General features: G+C 36.3%; 1 protein-coding gene across 8 annotated transcripts in view; it reads left to right on the forward strand.

Moving 5' to 3' along the window:
• The window catches only part of Cask (calcium/calmodulin dependent serine protein kinase), a 514,903-nt gene that overhangs the window by 362,127 nt on the left and 138,233 nt on the right, over positions 1-14,543 (forward strand). For all 8 annotated transcript variants that reach the window (XM_004645575.2, XM_023705877.1, XM_023705878.1 and 5 more), the window contains exons 8-9: positions 3,324-3,446; positions 10,629-10,712. In XM_004645575.2, coding sequence (XP_004645632.1) covers positions 3,324-3,446; positions 10,629-10,712 — 207 coding nt within the window. The remainder of the gene's footprint in view (positions 1-3,323; positions 3,447-10,628; positions 10,713-14,543) is intronic.

Consider the following 14,543-nt stretch of genomic DNA (forward strand, 5'->3'; position numbering starts at 1 on the left):
AGGCCTGGGTTTTAAACAACTTAGTTTTGGGCCAGGGAGATGGCTCAGTAGAATAAGCACTTGCCAGGGCCTGAGTTCAATCCCTGGTTCTACTAAAAAGAAAGGTGGCGGGGAGCAAGGAGATAGCTCAATAGAATAAGCTCTTGCCTGCAAGCACAAGGGCCTGAGTTCAATCCCAGGTTCCACAAAAAGAAAAAAAAACTTAGTTTGAAGTATAAATCCATAGATGCATCTCTTCCACCTATGATGAACTTTATGGATCTTTTAAATATACTGTGATATGACTCTGTCATTTATTGTTACTTTTTATTATAGAAATTTTTAAACAAAAAAGTGGAAAATCCAAGCATGATGGTACATGCCTATAATCCTAACACTCTAGGAGGCTGAGGCAAGAGGATTGCAAGTTCATTTGCTCAGCCTGGGCAGTTTAGTGACTGAGCAAGACAGTGTATCAAAATAAAAAATAAAATAGGGCTGAAGATGTAGTTCAATGCTTATTCCCCCAGTTCAGTCTGTAGTACTAGAAGGAAAAAAGCAGAGAACCTTACCTTCAATAGTTAATACATATATAGACAATTTCATTTTTTTTAATTTAATTTGCAAAGCATTCTTAGAATTTATTGCTGACATCATCTTCAAAGCATTATATTACAATTTAAATGTAGATTTCAATTTACCAAAGAGCTTTTCTGCCCATTCCCTCTTACCCCCGGAGCACCGCTCCAGCTCTCCAGCTGCACCACGCTTGCTCTGAGCTCCTGGCTCCTGCTAAGCTTAAACGGCTGGCACCTCCCTCAACCACCATCATGATTGTCTACCAGGACCTCATCAACCATGATGAGATATTCTCTGACATTTACAAGATCGTGAACAGGCTGTGCCTGGAGTGGAGGGCAAGATGATCATTAGAACAGAGGGTGCCATTGACGACTCGCTCATGGGTGGCAGTGCCACCTCTGAAGGCCCAGAGGGCAAAGGCACTGAAAGCACAGTAGGCACTGGTGCTGATACTGTAAGGAACCATCACCTGCAGGAAACCAACTTCACAAAAGAGGCCCACAAGAAGTACATCAAAGATTATATGGAATCGATCAAAGGCAAACTTGAAGAATAAAGACCAGAAAGAGTAAAACCATTTATGACAAGGGCTACAGAGCAAATCAACAACATCTTTGCTAATTTCAAAAACTTATCAGTTCTTTATTGGTACAAACATGAATCCAGATGGCATGGTTGCACTCCTGGACTACCGTGAGGATGATGTGATCCCATTTATGATTTTCTTTAAGGATGGTTTAGAAATGGAAAAATGTTAATGGATTCGATGGTAACCTTGGATCTATCACTTGTCATAACTGGCTGCTGCAAGTCATCTACACAACACCAGGATTTTAGACAAATGGGACTGATGTCATCTTGAGCGCTTTGTTTATTTTGACCATGAGTTATTTGGAGTGGAGGCATTGTTTTTTAGGGGAAAAAAACCATGTCTTATAGGTTGTCAAAAAATAAGGTGCATTTAAACTCAAAAAAAAATTTACCAAAGATACAGTATTTAAAGAAACTGACACTTAGCTCTACTGAGGTGAGGCATTGTACTTCTACCAGTAGATGAGGAAGGAAGTGTCTCCATGTTAGGGATACCTTTTAAGATTGAGAGCTGTTTCATTTTCTTTTCCAAAATGGGTAGAATTCCAAATAGCAATCACTTTTGTTTGTCAAATTCCATGAAAGTTAATGTCAAGAGAGAGTGTCTACTGCTAGTCCTCGGCCAAATGGGGTTAATTCCTTTGTGCTGTGAGACAAGAACTGCAATTTCATTTGGCTTTAAATCATTGTCAGATTTATCCTCCATCTTTCTCCCTTAGAAGGTAACATAGGTCTCTGCTGGTTAAAGGCAGGACATTGGGCTGGAGATGCATCTTAGTGGTAGAGTATTTGTGTCCCATGTATGAGGACCTGGTTCAGTCTCCAAGGGAAAAAAAAGAAGAAAGGCTGTGACATTTCTCATTCCTGGCATCTGGCAGCTCCCATCAGCTCTTCCAATCCTGTAGCTTCCTGATGCTGAAGAGAGAGTGAGGCCCTACTCTATCCCTGCCTCCTGTCGTGATGGGGGTTGCAGAGCAAATTGAGCATATCCTTGCTAATTTCAAAAACTTATCAGTTCTTTATTTGTGCAAACATGAATCCAGATGGCATGGTTGCTGTCCTGAACTACCATGAGGATGATGTGACCCCATTTATTGGATTTTTCTTCCAATTTCTGATCTAAGTCATGTTCTCTTCCCTAGGAGCCTTCCAGGTTTTTCTTTGCAGACCCTTACCATCTCTCAAAGGTCTTTCAGATAACTCATGATTATTTTTTGTTTGATTTTAGTCAGTTTATCTTGTTTAGTTGTTGCATCTCTAAAAGACAAAAGTAACTTCACTAAGAACAGTGCATAAGTGAACTAGTTATTCTTAGGGTTATAGTATTTTTTTCATAATTTTATTGATAAACAAATAGCAATGAGACAGTTTCAAATCAAATTGGTAGGACAGTTTCAATAACTAACACACTGCATACATTGTTCTTAGTGGTTAATTGCTGTACAAGATGCGGACTTGAGATCCTCTTTACAAACACCATTAGAACAAATCATTCTATTCATTAACAGAATGTAACTATATATCTATCCTAACCGTTTTGAATACACAGATACAAAATGGACATTCATCTGTATACTTAGGGTTATAGTATTAATCTTATTTACTAAATAATGAAATGGTCTACTCTGACCAAAATATCCTATTAATGATTTTTGTAGCTTCATACTTACGGATCCCAATTTTTATAAAATGTTTTAAAAATTACTTTAACTTTTGAATTTTATTTTTAACCCTTTCTGTATCAAGATATATACTAATTTCTTTAGCTAAAATATCTAAAGATAGCAACTGGAGTCATGAGCATGCTTTCCTTTAATCATTGAAAATATTGCAACAATATGATAATAAGAACAGGCATGAAATATTTACTGATACATATTCTCATATAAGAACAGTAAAGAATTGTGTTTGTCCCTTTCTTCTTCAGAAAGAAAGCCTTTTAAAAACAGATTGGTTCTTTGCTCTGAGAATTTCATTGCCACTGAAGGAGTATAGGAATAGTTAAGACAGTAATAAGAATAAATAGGGGCCGGGAAGATGGCTCAGTGGAATAAGCACTTCCCTGGCAAGCCGAAGGGCCTCAGTTCAATTCCCGGTTCTGAAAAAAAAAAAAAAGAATAAATAATTTCTTTCTGATGGTAACTATGTAATCTCCCTTTTCTTTGCCTCAGATGAATCCAAGGCAGTGGAGCCATATCTCAGAAAGTGCCAAAGACCTAGTACGTCGCATGCTGATGCTGGATCCAGCAGAGAGGATCACTGTTTATGAAGCACTGAATCACCCATGGCTTAAGGTATGGGAACCCACAAGTCGCCATCCACACTGTTTGAGCACTTCTGGGGACTACTGTGCATTGCTCTGTGCTGTGACTCTTTTTACCTTTTTTTCTGACCATTTTCCATTAGTTTTTAGCATCTTGTTTTCTGTTCTTACACATCACCTGCCATCAAACAAGTACAAAAGCAGGCTAAGCCAGAATGGGAAAGGAAGGCCTGTTTGCTCTCTGGCAACAACATGTTTCAAGAAAGCAATGTGAGCAACTGAAATAATACTATGTTATAATAAATTAATTATTTTGGTAAGGCCATGTGCTTTTCCTATTTTCCAGTAGATACTAGATATGAATTTATGGTCTTTGGGAAAAGGTACATTTTTAAAAATCTTTTTATATTCCTTCCATCTTTCCACTGAATATTAAGAATACCTATATATAACTTGAGGCAAAAAATAAGAGTACTATTGGATTAAAACATTATACAGTTCAGTAATTCCAAGAAATTCTCACTTTATAGATAAGAAAACTAATGCTCTGAGAAGTTAGTAATCTTGCCCTCCCCCCAAAAAAATCTTGCCTCAGGTTACATAAGTTGTCAGTAGTAGAACCAGGATTTGAATACAGTCTGCCCACCACCCTAACATTTATATACTAGATTCTGTCACTTTCACTTACCCAGTGACATTGTTCCAGTTCTTTTCTCCTTCCCTGAATTACCAGTTTTCTGTCTCTTTTGGATCTCATATACTGTAATTTATTGTCATTACTTATATACAAACATAATTACATATACCTTCTCTTGATTCTACAACCCCCTGCAGCTTCTGCCCCTATTCACTGTTTGTCTTAACCCCAAAGCTCATACAGTTCTCTGTACTCACTTCCTCCAATTTCTGCCACCTTTTTCTCTTGAACTCAGGTTAGTCATGATCTCAATCCTACCAAGTCCACTGAAATACTTCTTGTCAGTGGTATGGCACTTGCTCAGCATACATGAGGCTCTGGTTTCTATCCCCAGTACCACAAAAACAACACAAAACAAACAAACAAAACCCCAGCACTTATAAATCACTACTGACCTCCACATTATTAAGCCTACTGGTCAAATCCCAGGACTTGTCCTTTGTAGCCTCCCAGCTACATTTGACATCCTTCCTCCTATACACTTGTCTTCCCTTGGCCTCCCAGACGCCTGATCTCCTGGTTTCCTGTCCACTGCTCTGGCTGCACCTGCTGGGATCTTGCTCATTTGTCCTCATGCCTCCTCACCTATCACTGTCACCCATCTCTTGAGGTTGGAACACTACTGGCCTCAGTCCTTGCTCCTCTTTTTCTCCATCTTCACTCAAGCCCTTGGAGACCTCATCTAGTTTTCTTTACTTTGAATTCTGTCTGCACACCAGTGACTCTTGAATTCAGGCCTTTCTTCTCAAGTACTTTTTAATCTGCTGTACAGCTTGATTTTCTGAGAGCTTTCTGATTTAACTCCTTTCTAGTTTTTCTTCCTCTCACTCACTTCCCAGCATATTGGCCTCAGACCACAAGCGCATTCATGCCTTGGCCCCTCTGTTAGTCATGCCCTTCCTCTGTAACACATTCCCCCACATGTCTTTCTGGCTTATTTCCCACCAATTCAGATCATTGCTTACATACCCACTTCTTAGTAAAACCTTCCCTGACTGCTATTTAAAATTTGAGGGAAGGAATGCTCCCACCACCAGAATTCCTATGCCCCTTGCCTGTCTTATTTTTCTCCACAGCATGTGATACCACAGGACATAGGTTACTTATTTTTGAGTTATCTGTCTGCCCCATAAATATATATGCTGCATAAGGGTAAATATTTTCAACTCTGGGTTCACTTCTCTCTAGAACCTAGAAAGTATCTATCTGGCATGTAAAAGGTGTTCAACGAATATTAATGGTTAAATGAATGAATGAATGTTCATTATATTATACCATTTCATTCTTCAGAGTTTATGGAAAACAATAAGATATTTAAAACATATGTTAATAATGTAGCTCAAAGCTGGGGAGACAGCTCAGCAGTCTAAGTGCTTGCCTGGCAAGCACAAGGACCCAGGTTCAATCCCCGGTTCTGCATGCTGTACTGACCCCACCAGCCACCAAAACTTGGCATGGTTGTGCACACCTATAACCCCAGAACTGAGGAGGCTGAGGTAGGATAATCACTATGAGTCTAGGCTATGTAGCAAGACCCTGTACCAAATTAATTAATAAAAGATAAAAAGAAAAGAATATCAGTATTAGATCAGGTCATATGTGAATGTCTTATGGTTATTAAATTATATCAGCTTAACACCTGTACCCAAATTAATGATATATGCTGTAAATATTCATTCCAACAAAAGTAAGCCAACTAAGGTTGTGATATTCTCACAGGACTGAGCTATTTTCACACCCTTTGTTACCTAACCACATAATATAGACGTGTAAAATTTATTGACTATAATGAAAGGCAAAAGTGGTGATTATCTTAGGCTAGTCAATTTGAATTTTGGAAAAATCAACATACCACTTAAATGTGTACTGAGAAACTGGTATACACAAAGTAGTATGAGTCATGCACTTTCTTAAAATGCAAGAAACATTGTTTTAGAAATTTTCTCAATTCAGGTCATTATTATAAGAGTCAAGAGGAATTATTTAATCCAGAAAAATATTATTTTAACTCTTGCCTCATTTATAATACCTTAAGATTTTGTTATTGCTTACTGGCTTTTTGGTAAGAGATACTTTAATTAATATTTTTCAATCTTGTAATTTCATCTACTTGGAAAATATCAGAAATTATAGTGAAAGCATAATTTTATTTTAAAATGAAATATATTTTGAGCTTGTCATTATTTTCTCATTCACTAACATAGAGTTTATGGTCACAAATACAATAAACTTCCAAATCTGTTTGAGAGAAGAAGGCTTAGCCAGGCTGTGAAATAAGCTTCAAATGATACTGTTGTAAACTCAGAACACAAGGGTTCTGTGCTATGGGGCTGCTTGTTCTCAGTGGGCCTTTTCTGGGGCTTAGTTTGTCTGCATGCCTAATCCTTGTAATTTTTGGATTGCAAAATGCTCTCACATCAAGGCCAGGGTATGTTAAGAAGAAAAACAATTCCAGTATCCTCACAGGATCGTCCTAGGATCCCTGCCCAGTCTGCCTTTTCCTAAGCTTTGTCCCCCACTAGTTACTTTATGTTTTATATTCAGGTTTTTTAATGTAATCGATAGAAATATCAAGTAAAACATACTTATTCTAAATGCATAACCATTTAGTGCTTAGTGCTTCACTTTTGAATCAATTTCCATTTTATCAATAACTCCAAGTAAAGCAGCCCATATTGGAGGAAAATGAATAGGAATGTTTCAACGATCCACACCAGTACTCATTTGCTCTGGAATCTACACGACATGCATCTTTCAGGCTGCTTACCCTGCTGTTCCATTTCATTTAGTATCAGACTTCTAGTTGTTTACACCAAAAACCTTGGGATATGGTTACTGTTGTTGAGTCCTTTCTCTTACATCCCACATTCAATCTGTCAGAAAATCTTGTCCTCTCTAGCCACAAAATATATACAGAATTGAGAACTTCTGAGATTTGAAAGACACTAATAAGAGAATGAAAAACAATCTATTTACTCTACAAACTGAGAATAAATATTTGAAAATTACAATTCTTGTAAAGGACTTATACTACAATATGTAAAGAATACTGAAAACTCAAAGAGAAACCACACAATCCAATTGAAAATACAATGAAATTTGAATAGACCCTTCAACAAAGAAGATGCACAGGTGGCAGATAAACACAAAGATCTTCAGAATTATGATTCATTAGGAAAATAAAAAGTAACACCAGAATAGCTAAAATAAGAATGACCATATCAAGTATTGACAAGGGTATAAAATAACTGGAACTGATACTCTGGCCAGTGGGAATGTAAAATGATACAGCCACTTAAGAAAACAGTTTGACAGCTTCTTAAAAGACCCAGCCATTCAAAGACTTATATCTATATGTCCATAAAAAAGCCTTCTATGCAATACTCAAAAAATAGTAACTACTGAGGACCCATCAACAAATGCAGAGATGAATTATGGTGCATCCATACAATGGAACACTACTCAATGGTAAACAGAAATGAACTACTGATATTTATGACAACATGGATAAATTCAGAATCATTATGTTGAGTGAAGAAGCTGGGTAACACTGGGCACACACTGTATGATTCTACTTGTATAAAGTTTAGAAAACATAAAATAACCTATAGCAACAGAAAGTACATCAATGATTGCCCGGGAATGGTAATTATAACAGGGCATGAGAAAACTTGGGAATAATAGATGTATCTGTTGTCTTGATTGCAGTGATGTTTTGTGGCTGTAGACATATGTCAAAAATTATCAAATTGCATTTTAAACATCTGCAATTTATTATGTGCTAAAGTTATGTCAGTAATGCTTTCTGGGGGAAAAATATATTCTGAATCTATGTCACCCTTTTCATTGTTTTCCTCTGGTTTCATCACCATCATCTCTCACTTAGATTACTGAAACAGCCTCTTAACTAATCTCCCTGCTTTTTTTAACATTATACCTTCCCAGTCTATTCTCAGCACAACAATCAGAGTTTTCCTTTAATTCCCCCCAAATAAGCGACCCAATCAAAACATAGGCAAACAAATGAATAAGCAATTCAGAGAAGAAGAAATACAAATGGCCAATAAATACATTGCTGGTCTTCGAAGGAGTGTAAATGAAAACAGCACTGAAATGCTTGACTGCTTTAGGCAATAAGGCCTCATTTGCCTTCCCACAGATGATCAGTTTTAGCTTCAGTGGTTCCCAACAAGCTAGATCTGGAAAACAGCCAATTTTTTCACCAAAAGATGAATGTATAAAGAAAATTTGGTATTTACACACCATAGAATACTATTCTTCCTTAAAGAAAGATAAACTTGGGCCAGGGAGATGGCTCAGTGGAATAAGCACTTCCCTGGCAAATGCAAGGGCCTGAGTTCAATCCCTGGTTCCACCAAAAAAAAAAGAAAGAAAGAAAGAAAAACTTGAGTCATCTGTAGAAAAATGGATGTGCCTTGAGACCATAATGTTAGGTGAAGTAAATCAGACACACAAGCTTAACTATCACATTGTTTCTCTTATATGAGAAACTCAAAGCAAAACTAAAGAGTAAAATAAATGATAGATAATAGAAAGTAGGGAGATACAGAGATGGTTCTCCAAGGGGAATGGGATCAAGAGGTAGAGAGAAGGGAGAGGGAGAGAAGGGATAAGAGATGAAAAAATAATTGGGATGTGTTATGTGTATGCACAATTTCACATAAGAAATATAAACTATATGTACTCAAAACATGTCCAAAAAGAAGGAAGGGAATCACAGTAAGGGTGGGGGGGAGAGGGAGGGGAGGGAAGGGAACATATTGTGTACCTGTGCCACCTTCCCACAAGGAAGGAATGTAAGCATTATTACTGCACATAAATATTAATGAACTTTTTAAAAAGAGATGGAGAGAGAAAAAGGAGATGAGGAAAGAATTCAGATGTATTATCTACATGCAGCAGCTCTGCACAAGACATATACAAACATGTACAAACAAAAAATAAAAATTAAAAAAATCTTTTAAATAAAACTCCCAGAAAAAGTTAAATCAGATCATGTCACTCTAGCTCCAGAAATCCACTGTGGCTCCCTCTCCCTCACAGAATAAAAGCAAAGATCCTTCCCAGCCTACCCAGCCTTGTCATCTCTTCAATCCAATCTATTCTCCCAGCCTGCTACTTTACATGTACTGATCTCCTTGCTGTTTCTCAAAACTACCAGACATACCCCTCGCCTGGCCTTTGCATTGCTTGTTTGTTCTACTTAGACCACTCCCTACCCTCTCTGGAATGTTGCCTTTGCCGTTAGGCCTAGATTTTGACCCTTTCTATTTTAAATTGTAATGTACCCCTTCTTAATCTGCTTTCCTTTTTTGATTTATTCTGTAACTTTTTCTGTTCTATACTTTTTGTATTTTTTCATCTTTGCTGATGAGAGTAAGCTACATGAGGGCTGGTATCTTTGTTAGTTTTACGCGTTCATGTACCTCAAGCACATAGACCAATGTCTGGTATCTGGTGGCCTCCCAAGAAATATTTAGGAAATGAATGAATGGTTATAGCATATAAATCTTCAAGCTACACTGACAAATTAGAGTACAACCAAAGGGAAGAGAAGAGTGGCAAGAATAATTGAGGCAACTGGGAATGTTATCTTGAAGTGGGTGCATAGTTCCTCTCTTTATTCAATGAAAAAACATTATGTTTATTCTGTGTTGGCGAAGAAGGCAGAGCTGGCCTAGACAAGTCAAGTGTGAGCCCAGGATGAGAAAGAATATTTTCAAATTACTCTTTATTATTTTTTTAATGTATTTGGTTGTTACAGTGTCTCTCTATGCAGCTCGGACTCATGGTGATCCTCCTGCTTTCAGCCTCCCCAGTGCTGGGATTACAGGCATGCACCACCACACCCAGACTCTGCCCAGCTCAGCCTGCCCTGGGAGCAGGGGTGGTGTAGCATGTGGTGCCAGGGATCAAACCGCGGTCCCTGCACTTGCCCAAGCTTGCCAGCCCCCTAAAATTACTCTTTCTTAAAATTCTAATGGACCACTACAAAGTAAAAATCTCTTGCCTGGCAAAGTCAGACAAAGTAATCATCCACCAGAACCTAAAAAGGATTCCAAGAAGAAATGGTTGAATTAGGTGGCCTTGTGAAGGTTTTTCTAGTTGAGAGAGTCTATGACATTTGTAGTCCAGTTATTCCTGACAATACAGATTCTGAACCAGTTGTGTTGTTAGTTTACTTTGCCTGTCAGAAAACATTTCAAAGACTTTCATAATAATTATGATTAATTATTTTAGCCACATTAACTGTATATGTGAAAAGTAAAATGGCCTATTATGTCAGTCCTTTAATATTGCTGAAAACAGAGCATTATTTTACTATCAAATTTAACCTTCATATTCACTATTCAGAATGCTTGCCAGTGTCTTAGAATAAAATCCCCAATCTCCTAGAATTCAGTTGAAGAATTTGGGCTTTATTGTTCCTTTACTATTAAGCTTCTTCACTTCTGTAAGTACTTATATATGTTTACTACCTTTCTTCTTTTATAGGAGCGGGATCGTTATGCCTACAAAATTCATCTTCCAGAGACAGTCGAACAACTGAGGAAATTCAATGCCAGGAGGAAACTAAAGGTAAATTAGATTAACAAATACCAAACACAAATATAGATATAGATATAGATATAGATATAGATATAGATATAGATATAGATACAGATTTTTTTTTTTTTTGCGGAACCGGGGATTGAACTCAGGCCCTTGCGCTTGCCAGGGAAGCACTTATTCTACTGAGCCATCTCCCTGGACCCGCAAATAGATATATTTGGTGCCCCATAAATGTACCATAGTGTTGGCCATTATTTTTGTTACAGCTAAATTCTGATTTCCAAGTATTACTACCATGCCAATAAGATTTGGGTTTTTAAAATGGTTTAGAATACCTCCTCTGACAAAACTAAACAAAAAAAGGGGATACAAATGAAGGACCATTTTGTATCTGTATAAACAAAATAGTTAGGATATATACAAAATACAACTACTTTGTTTTAATTCAATGAGAAGAAAGATTTGTACTAATAGTGTTTAGACAGGATATCATGTCTGCATCTTGTACTATGAATAACCACTATGAAGACAACAACATGCAATGTAGGAGTTATTGAAACTGTCCTACGAATTGGTTTTGAAACTCTCTCATTGCTATTTCTTTCTCAATAAAATCAATAAAAAAATTATGAAGTAAAATACATACTAAAGGTTAGACACAAAATATATAACCTTATGCATTATTAAAAGAAACACTCTTTTGGAACTCTGATAAAAAAAGATAATATCTCAATATGAGTGTACGCAAATTTTTTAAAACTGAAAGATAAATTATGTGTTAGATTTGCTTTGTCCTTAAAATTCATTATCCGCTATTGTTGAATATAAATCTAGTCTATTTTTTCAAGCTTGAATGCTTTGACAGAAAATGTTTAATTCAGTAATGAAAATAACGCTGAATTAATATCTATTTAGGATTGAACAACCATGATAAAACAATAAATAAAATCTACTACCTTAATATACTAGAAAATATTACCAGCTCATTTTCCTCATTTTTTCTTTATTCTTCCTGCATCTCTATCTGTCTCTTACCACTATTCCTGTTCTCCACCCCATCTAAACTTTAAGAAAAAGCAAAATGGTAATTACCACATAGGGAATCAATTTGATTTCAAAGTTCTGAAAAAGACCCAACATTGAGTAATAGAGTTTTATTTGCATTCTTGTCTTTTTTCCCCTTAACTTCTTATGACATTTTTCTTTCTTTTTCCTATTTTACATGCATATAACTAGTAATCGGAAAAACTAATTTGAAAACAATACTGTGCAATAAAGCAAACACTGTTGAATTCATATTAATTTGTTTATTGAAATTCTGTATCATTTCTAATTTTTTCTTTTAAGTTACTATTCTGTATTTTCTTTAAAAAATTATAATTTTAAAAAATAGCAGTTTTTCCAGATCTGGGAGAATAAGCTATGAGACATCACAACCATACCACCCTGCTCCAGGTAGGATAGCAGAGGAAACTAAGGGGGGCCAGGGAGATGGCTCAGTGGAATAAGCACTTCCTTGGCAAGTGCAAGGGCCTGAATTCAATCCCTGGTTCTGAAAAAAAAAGCAGAGGAAACTATATCTTGGTTTCTAAAAAATTAATTTAGATTTGAATTACTTTTGGTATTAAAATATTAACTATATTCTTTAAGTGGTTGATTAAATATTAGTTCTCCTTAGTTATGTGACTCCTACCTATAAAACTTTTCTTAAGTAGTTTTAGATAATATTGTGATATTAATAAGTTGTGATATTATTGATTTATTATCACTCGTGAAGCTTATGAGTGATTTTATGCACTCTAGCTTCATAAAAATGATACATGAATTTTGGGGAAACAACAATATCCTATAAATCTGAAATGTTCAAAATGGTAACACACTAGCCACATGCACCTACTTCACTTTTTTTATTTTAAAGAGAATGAAAATAAAAATAATACAGAATTTCAAAACAAGATGATAGGAAATTAACAATGGTTGTTATATTGCATATTGTCATCTCAAAGTAGTTATTCAGATTATCAGATATAGGCATGCAAAATTGATCAAACAAGTATTAACTGTCCCTTTCAATAAACCAATAAAAAATAGTAGTACAATTATCTTAGCTATCCTGTGTATTTTTTATTTAAATTAAATTTAATTAAGCGTCAGTTCCTTGGTCACACTAGCACATTTCAGGTGTTCAGTATTCACATGTGATTACTGGCTGACATTATTAAGCAGCACAGATGTAGAACATCCCCATTACTACTTCAAAGTCTTCCTGGATAGGTCGCACTGCTACAGAATGGAGGAAACTTTAACATGTCATTGCTAATGATATGTATTCCCATTTAAGCCTTTCTCCTAGTTGTTTTTGATAGGTTATGGCCCTAGTATGAATTGCTAAATTATTATGGTGGTCATGTAATATGGCTGAAGCCCTTCAAACAACAGCTTATCTTCCCAGAGACCAACTCCCCTCTTCTTCTCCAATCAGCCCAGGGGTGCAGTTTCTTTCACCTTTCCTGCCACCTCAGGGAAGGCCCCAATCAGCTCCTCAGGTATATCTAAACATCCCCCTCAAGCCCCACCCCTGGCAACAGGCCATAAAAGCTTCATCTTCCCTTTGTTCCAATCCACAGAATTCCTTATCCTCCCCACATTCTCTCTATGTCCTCCAAGATAATAAAGACCCTTTCCCTTTATAATAATGCCCCATTCCCTTTTTCCTTCTGCCTGTTTCTCTGATGCGACACTGTTGGAAACCTATCAGTTTTTATAGACAGGAGTTCAAACTGGCTATTCTCCCTTTGCTTTTTAAAAATATCCTTAGCAAGGTAATAACTCTAATCTAAGCTCTACACCAAAGGTCAGAAAACAGTAGTATACAAAATGACAAAGAGAAGGAACAAAATGCACTCTCAGGCCCCGAGTCCACCTAGTACAAATGCAGAAGACACTAGCATTGAGGAAACTAGAAATCACACGCCGGATATCTCTAAAATAATAGTGTTGACAGTAAAGAAACAACTGCAGAAAGGTATAGAAGAAATCAGATCAGAAATAATTTCTGAACTAAAAAATGTAATGATAACCATAATCAAAGAAGTACTAAGTGCTTCTAAAGAATACACTGATAAAAAATAGAGCAGAATATAAAAATGATGGAACCCTTGAATAAGCAATTTAGGAGAGAAATAGAATATATGAAACAGGTTCAAAGTGATATACAGGAAATTAAAACCTCAATCACAAGCTGGGAAAACCGTTTGAGTGAAAATGAAAATAGACTTTCTGACCCTAAAGACACCATTGCAGCTAGTGAAAAAGTAAGAAAAGATCTCTTAAAAACAACTGGGATGCAGGAAAAAATAATTCAATACCTGCAAGACGATACAAAGATGAACAATGTGAAACTAATAGGCATCAATGAGAAGGAAGGAGTCAATACAAATGATATAAAAACAATATGGGCAGAAGTAATAGCAGAAAACTTTCCAAATATGGGGCAACAATCTGACATTCAGGGAACCAAAGCATATAGAACTCCAAATGACATCAACCCAATGGAAACCACACCCAGACATATAATAATCAAGATCCCAGAAATTCAGCATAGGAACAGTATACTAAAAGCCGCTAAAGAAAAGAAATAGATCACATTTAAAGGAAAACCCATCAGAATAACAGCAGATTTCTCTTCACAAACCATCAAGTCATGAAGAGGACGGAGCAAAGTACTTCAAGTCTTGCAAGAAAACAAATTCCAACCTAGACTGATATATCCTACAAAACTCTCTTTCAAGTATCATGGAGAAGTGAAATAATTCCATGACAAAGAACAACTAAAGAATTTCATGATGACAAAGCCAA

The sequence above is a fragment of the Octodon degus genome, unplaced genomic scaffold (assembly GCF_000260255.1).
Source record: "Octodon degus isolate 3935 unplaced genomic scaffold, OctDeg1.0 scaffold00232, whole genome shotgun sequence".
NCBI lineage: Eukaryota > Metazoa > Chordata > Mammalia > Rodentia > Octodontidae > Octodon > Octodon degus.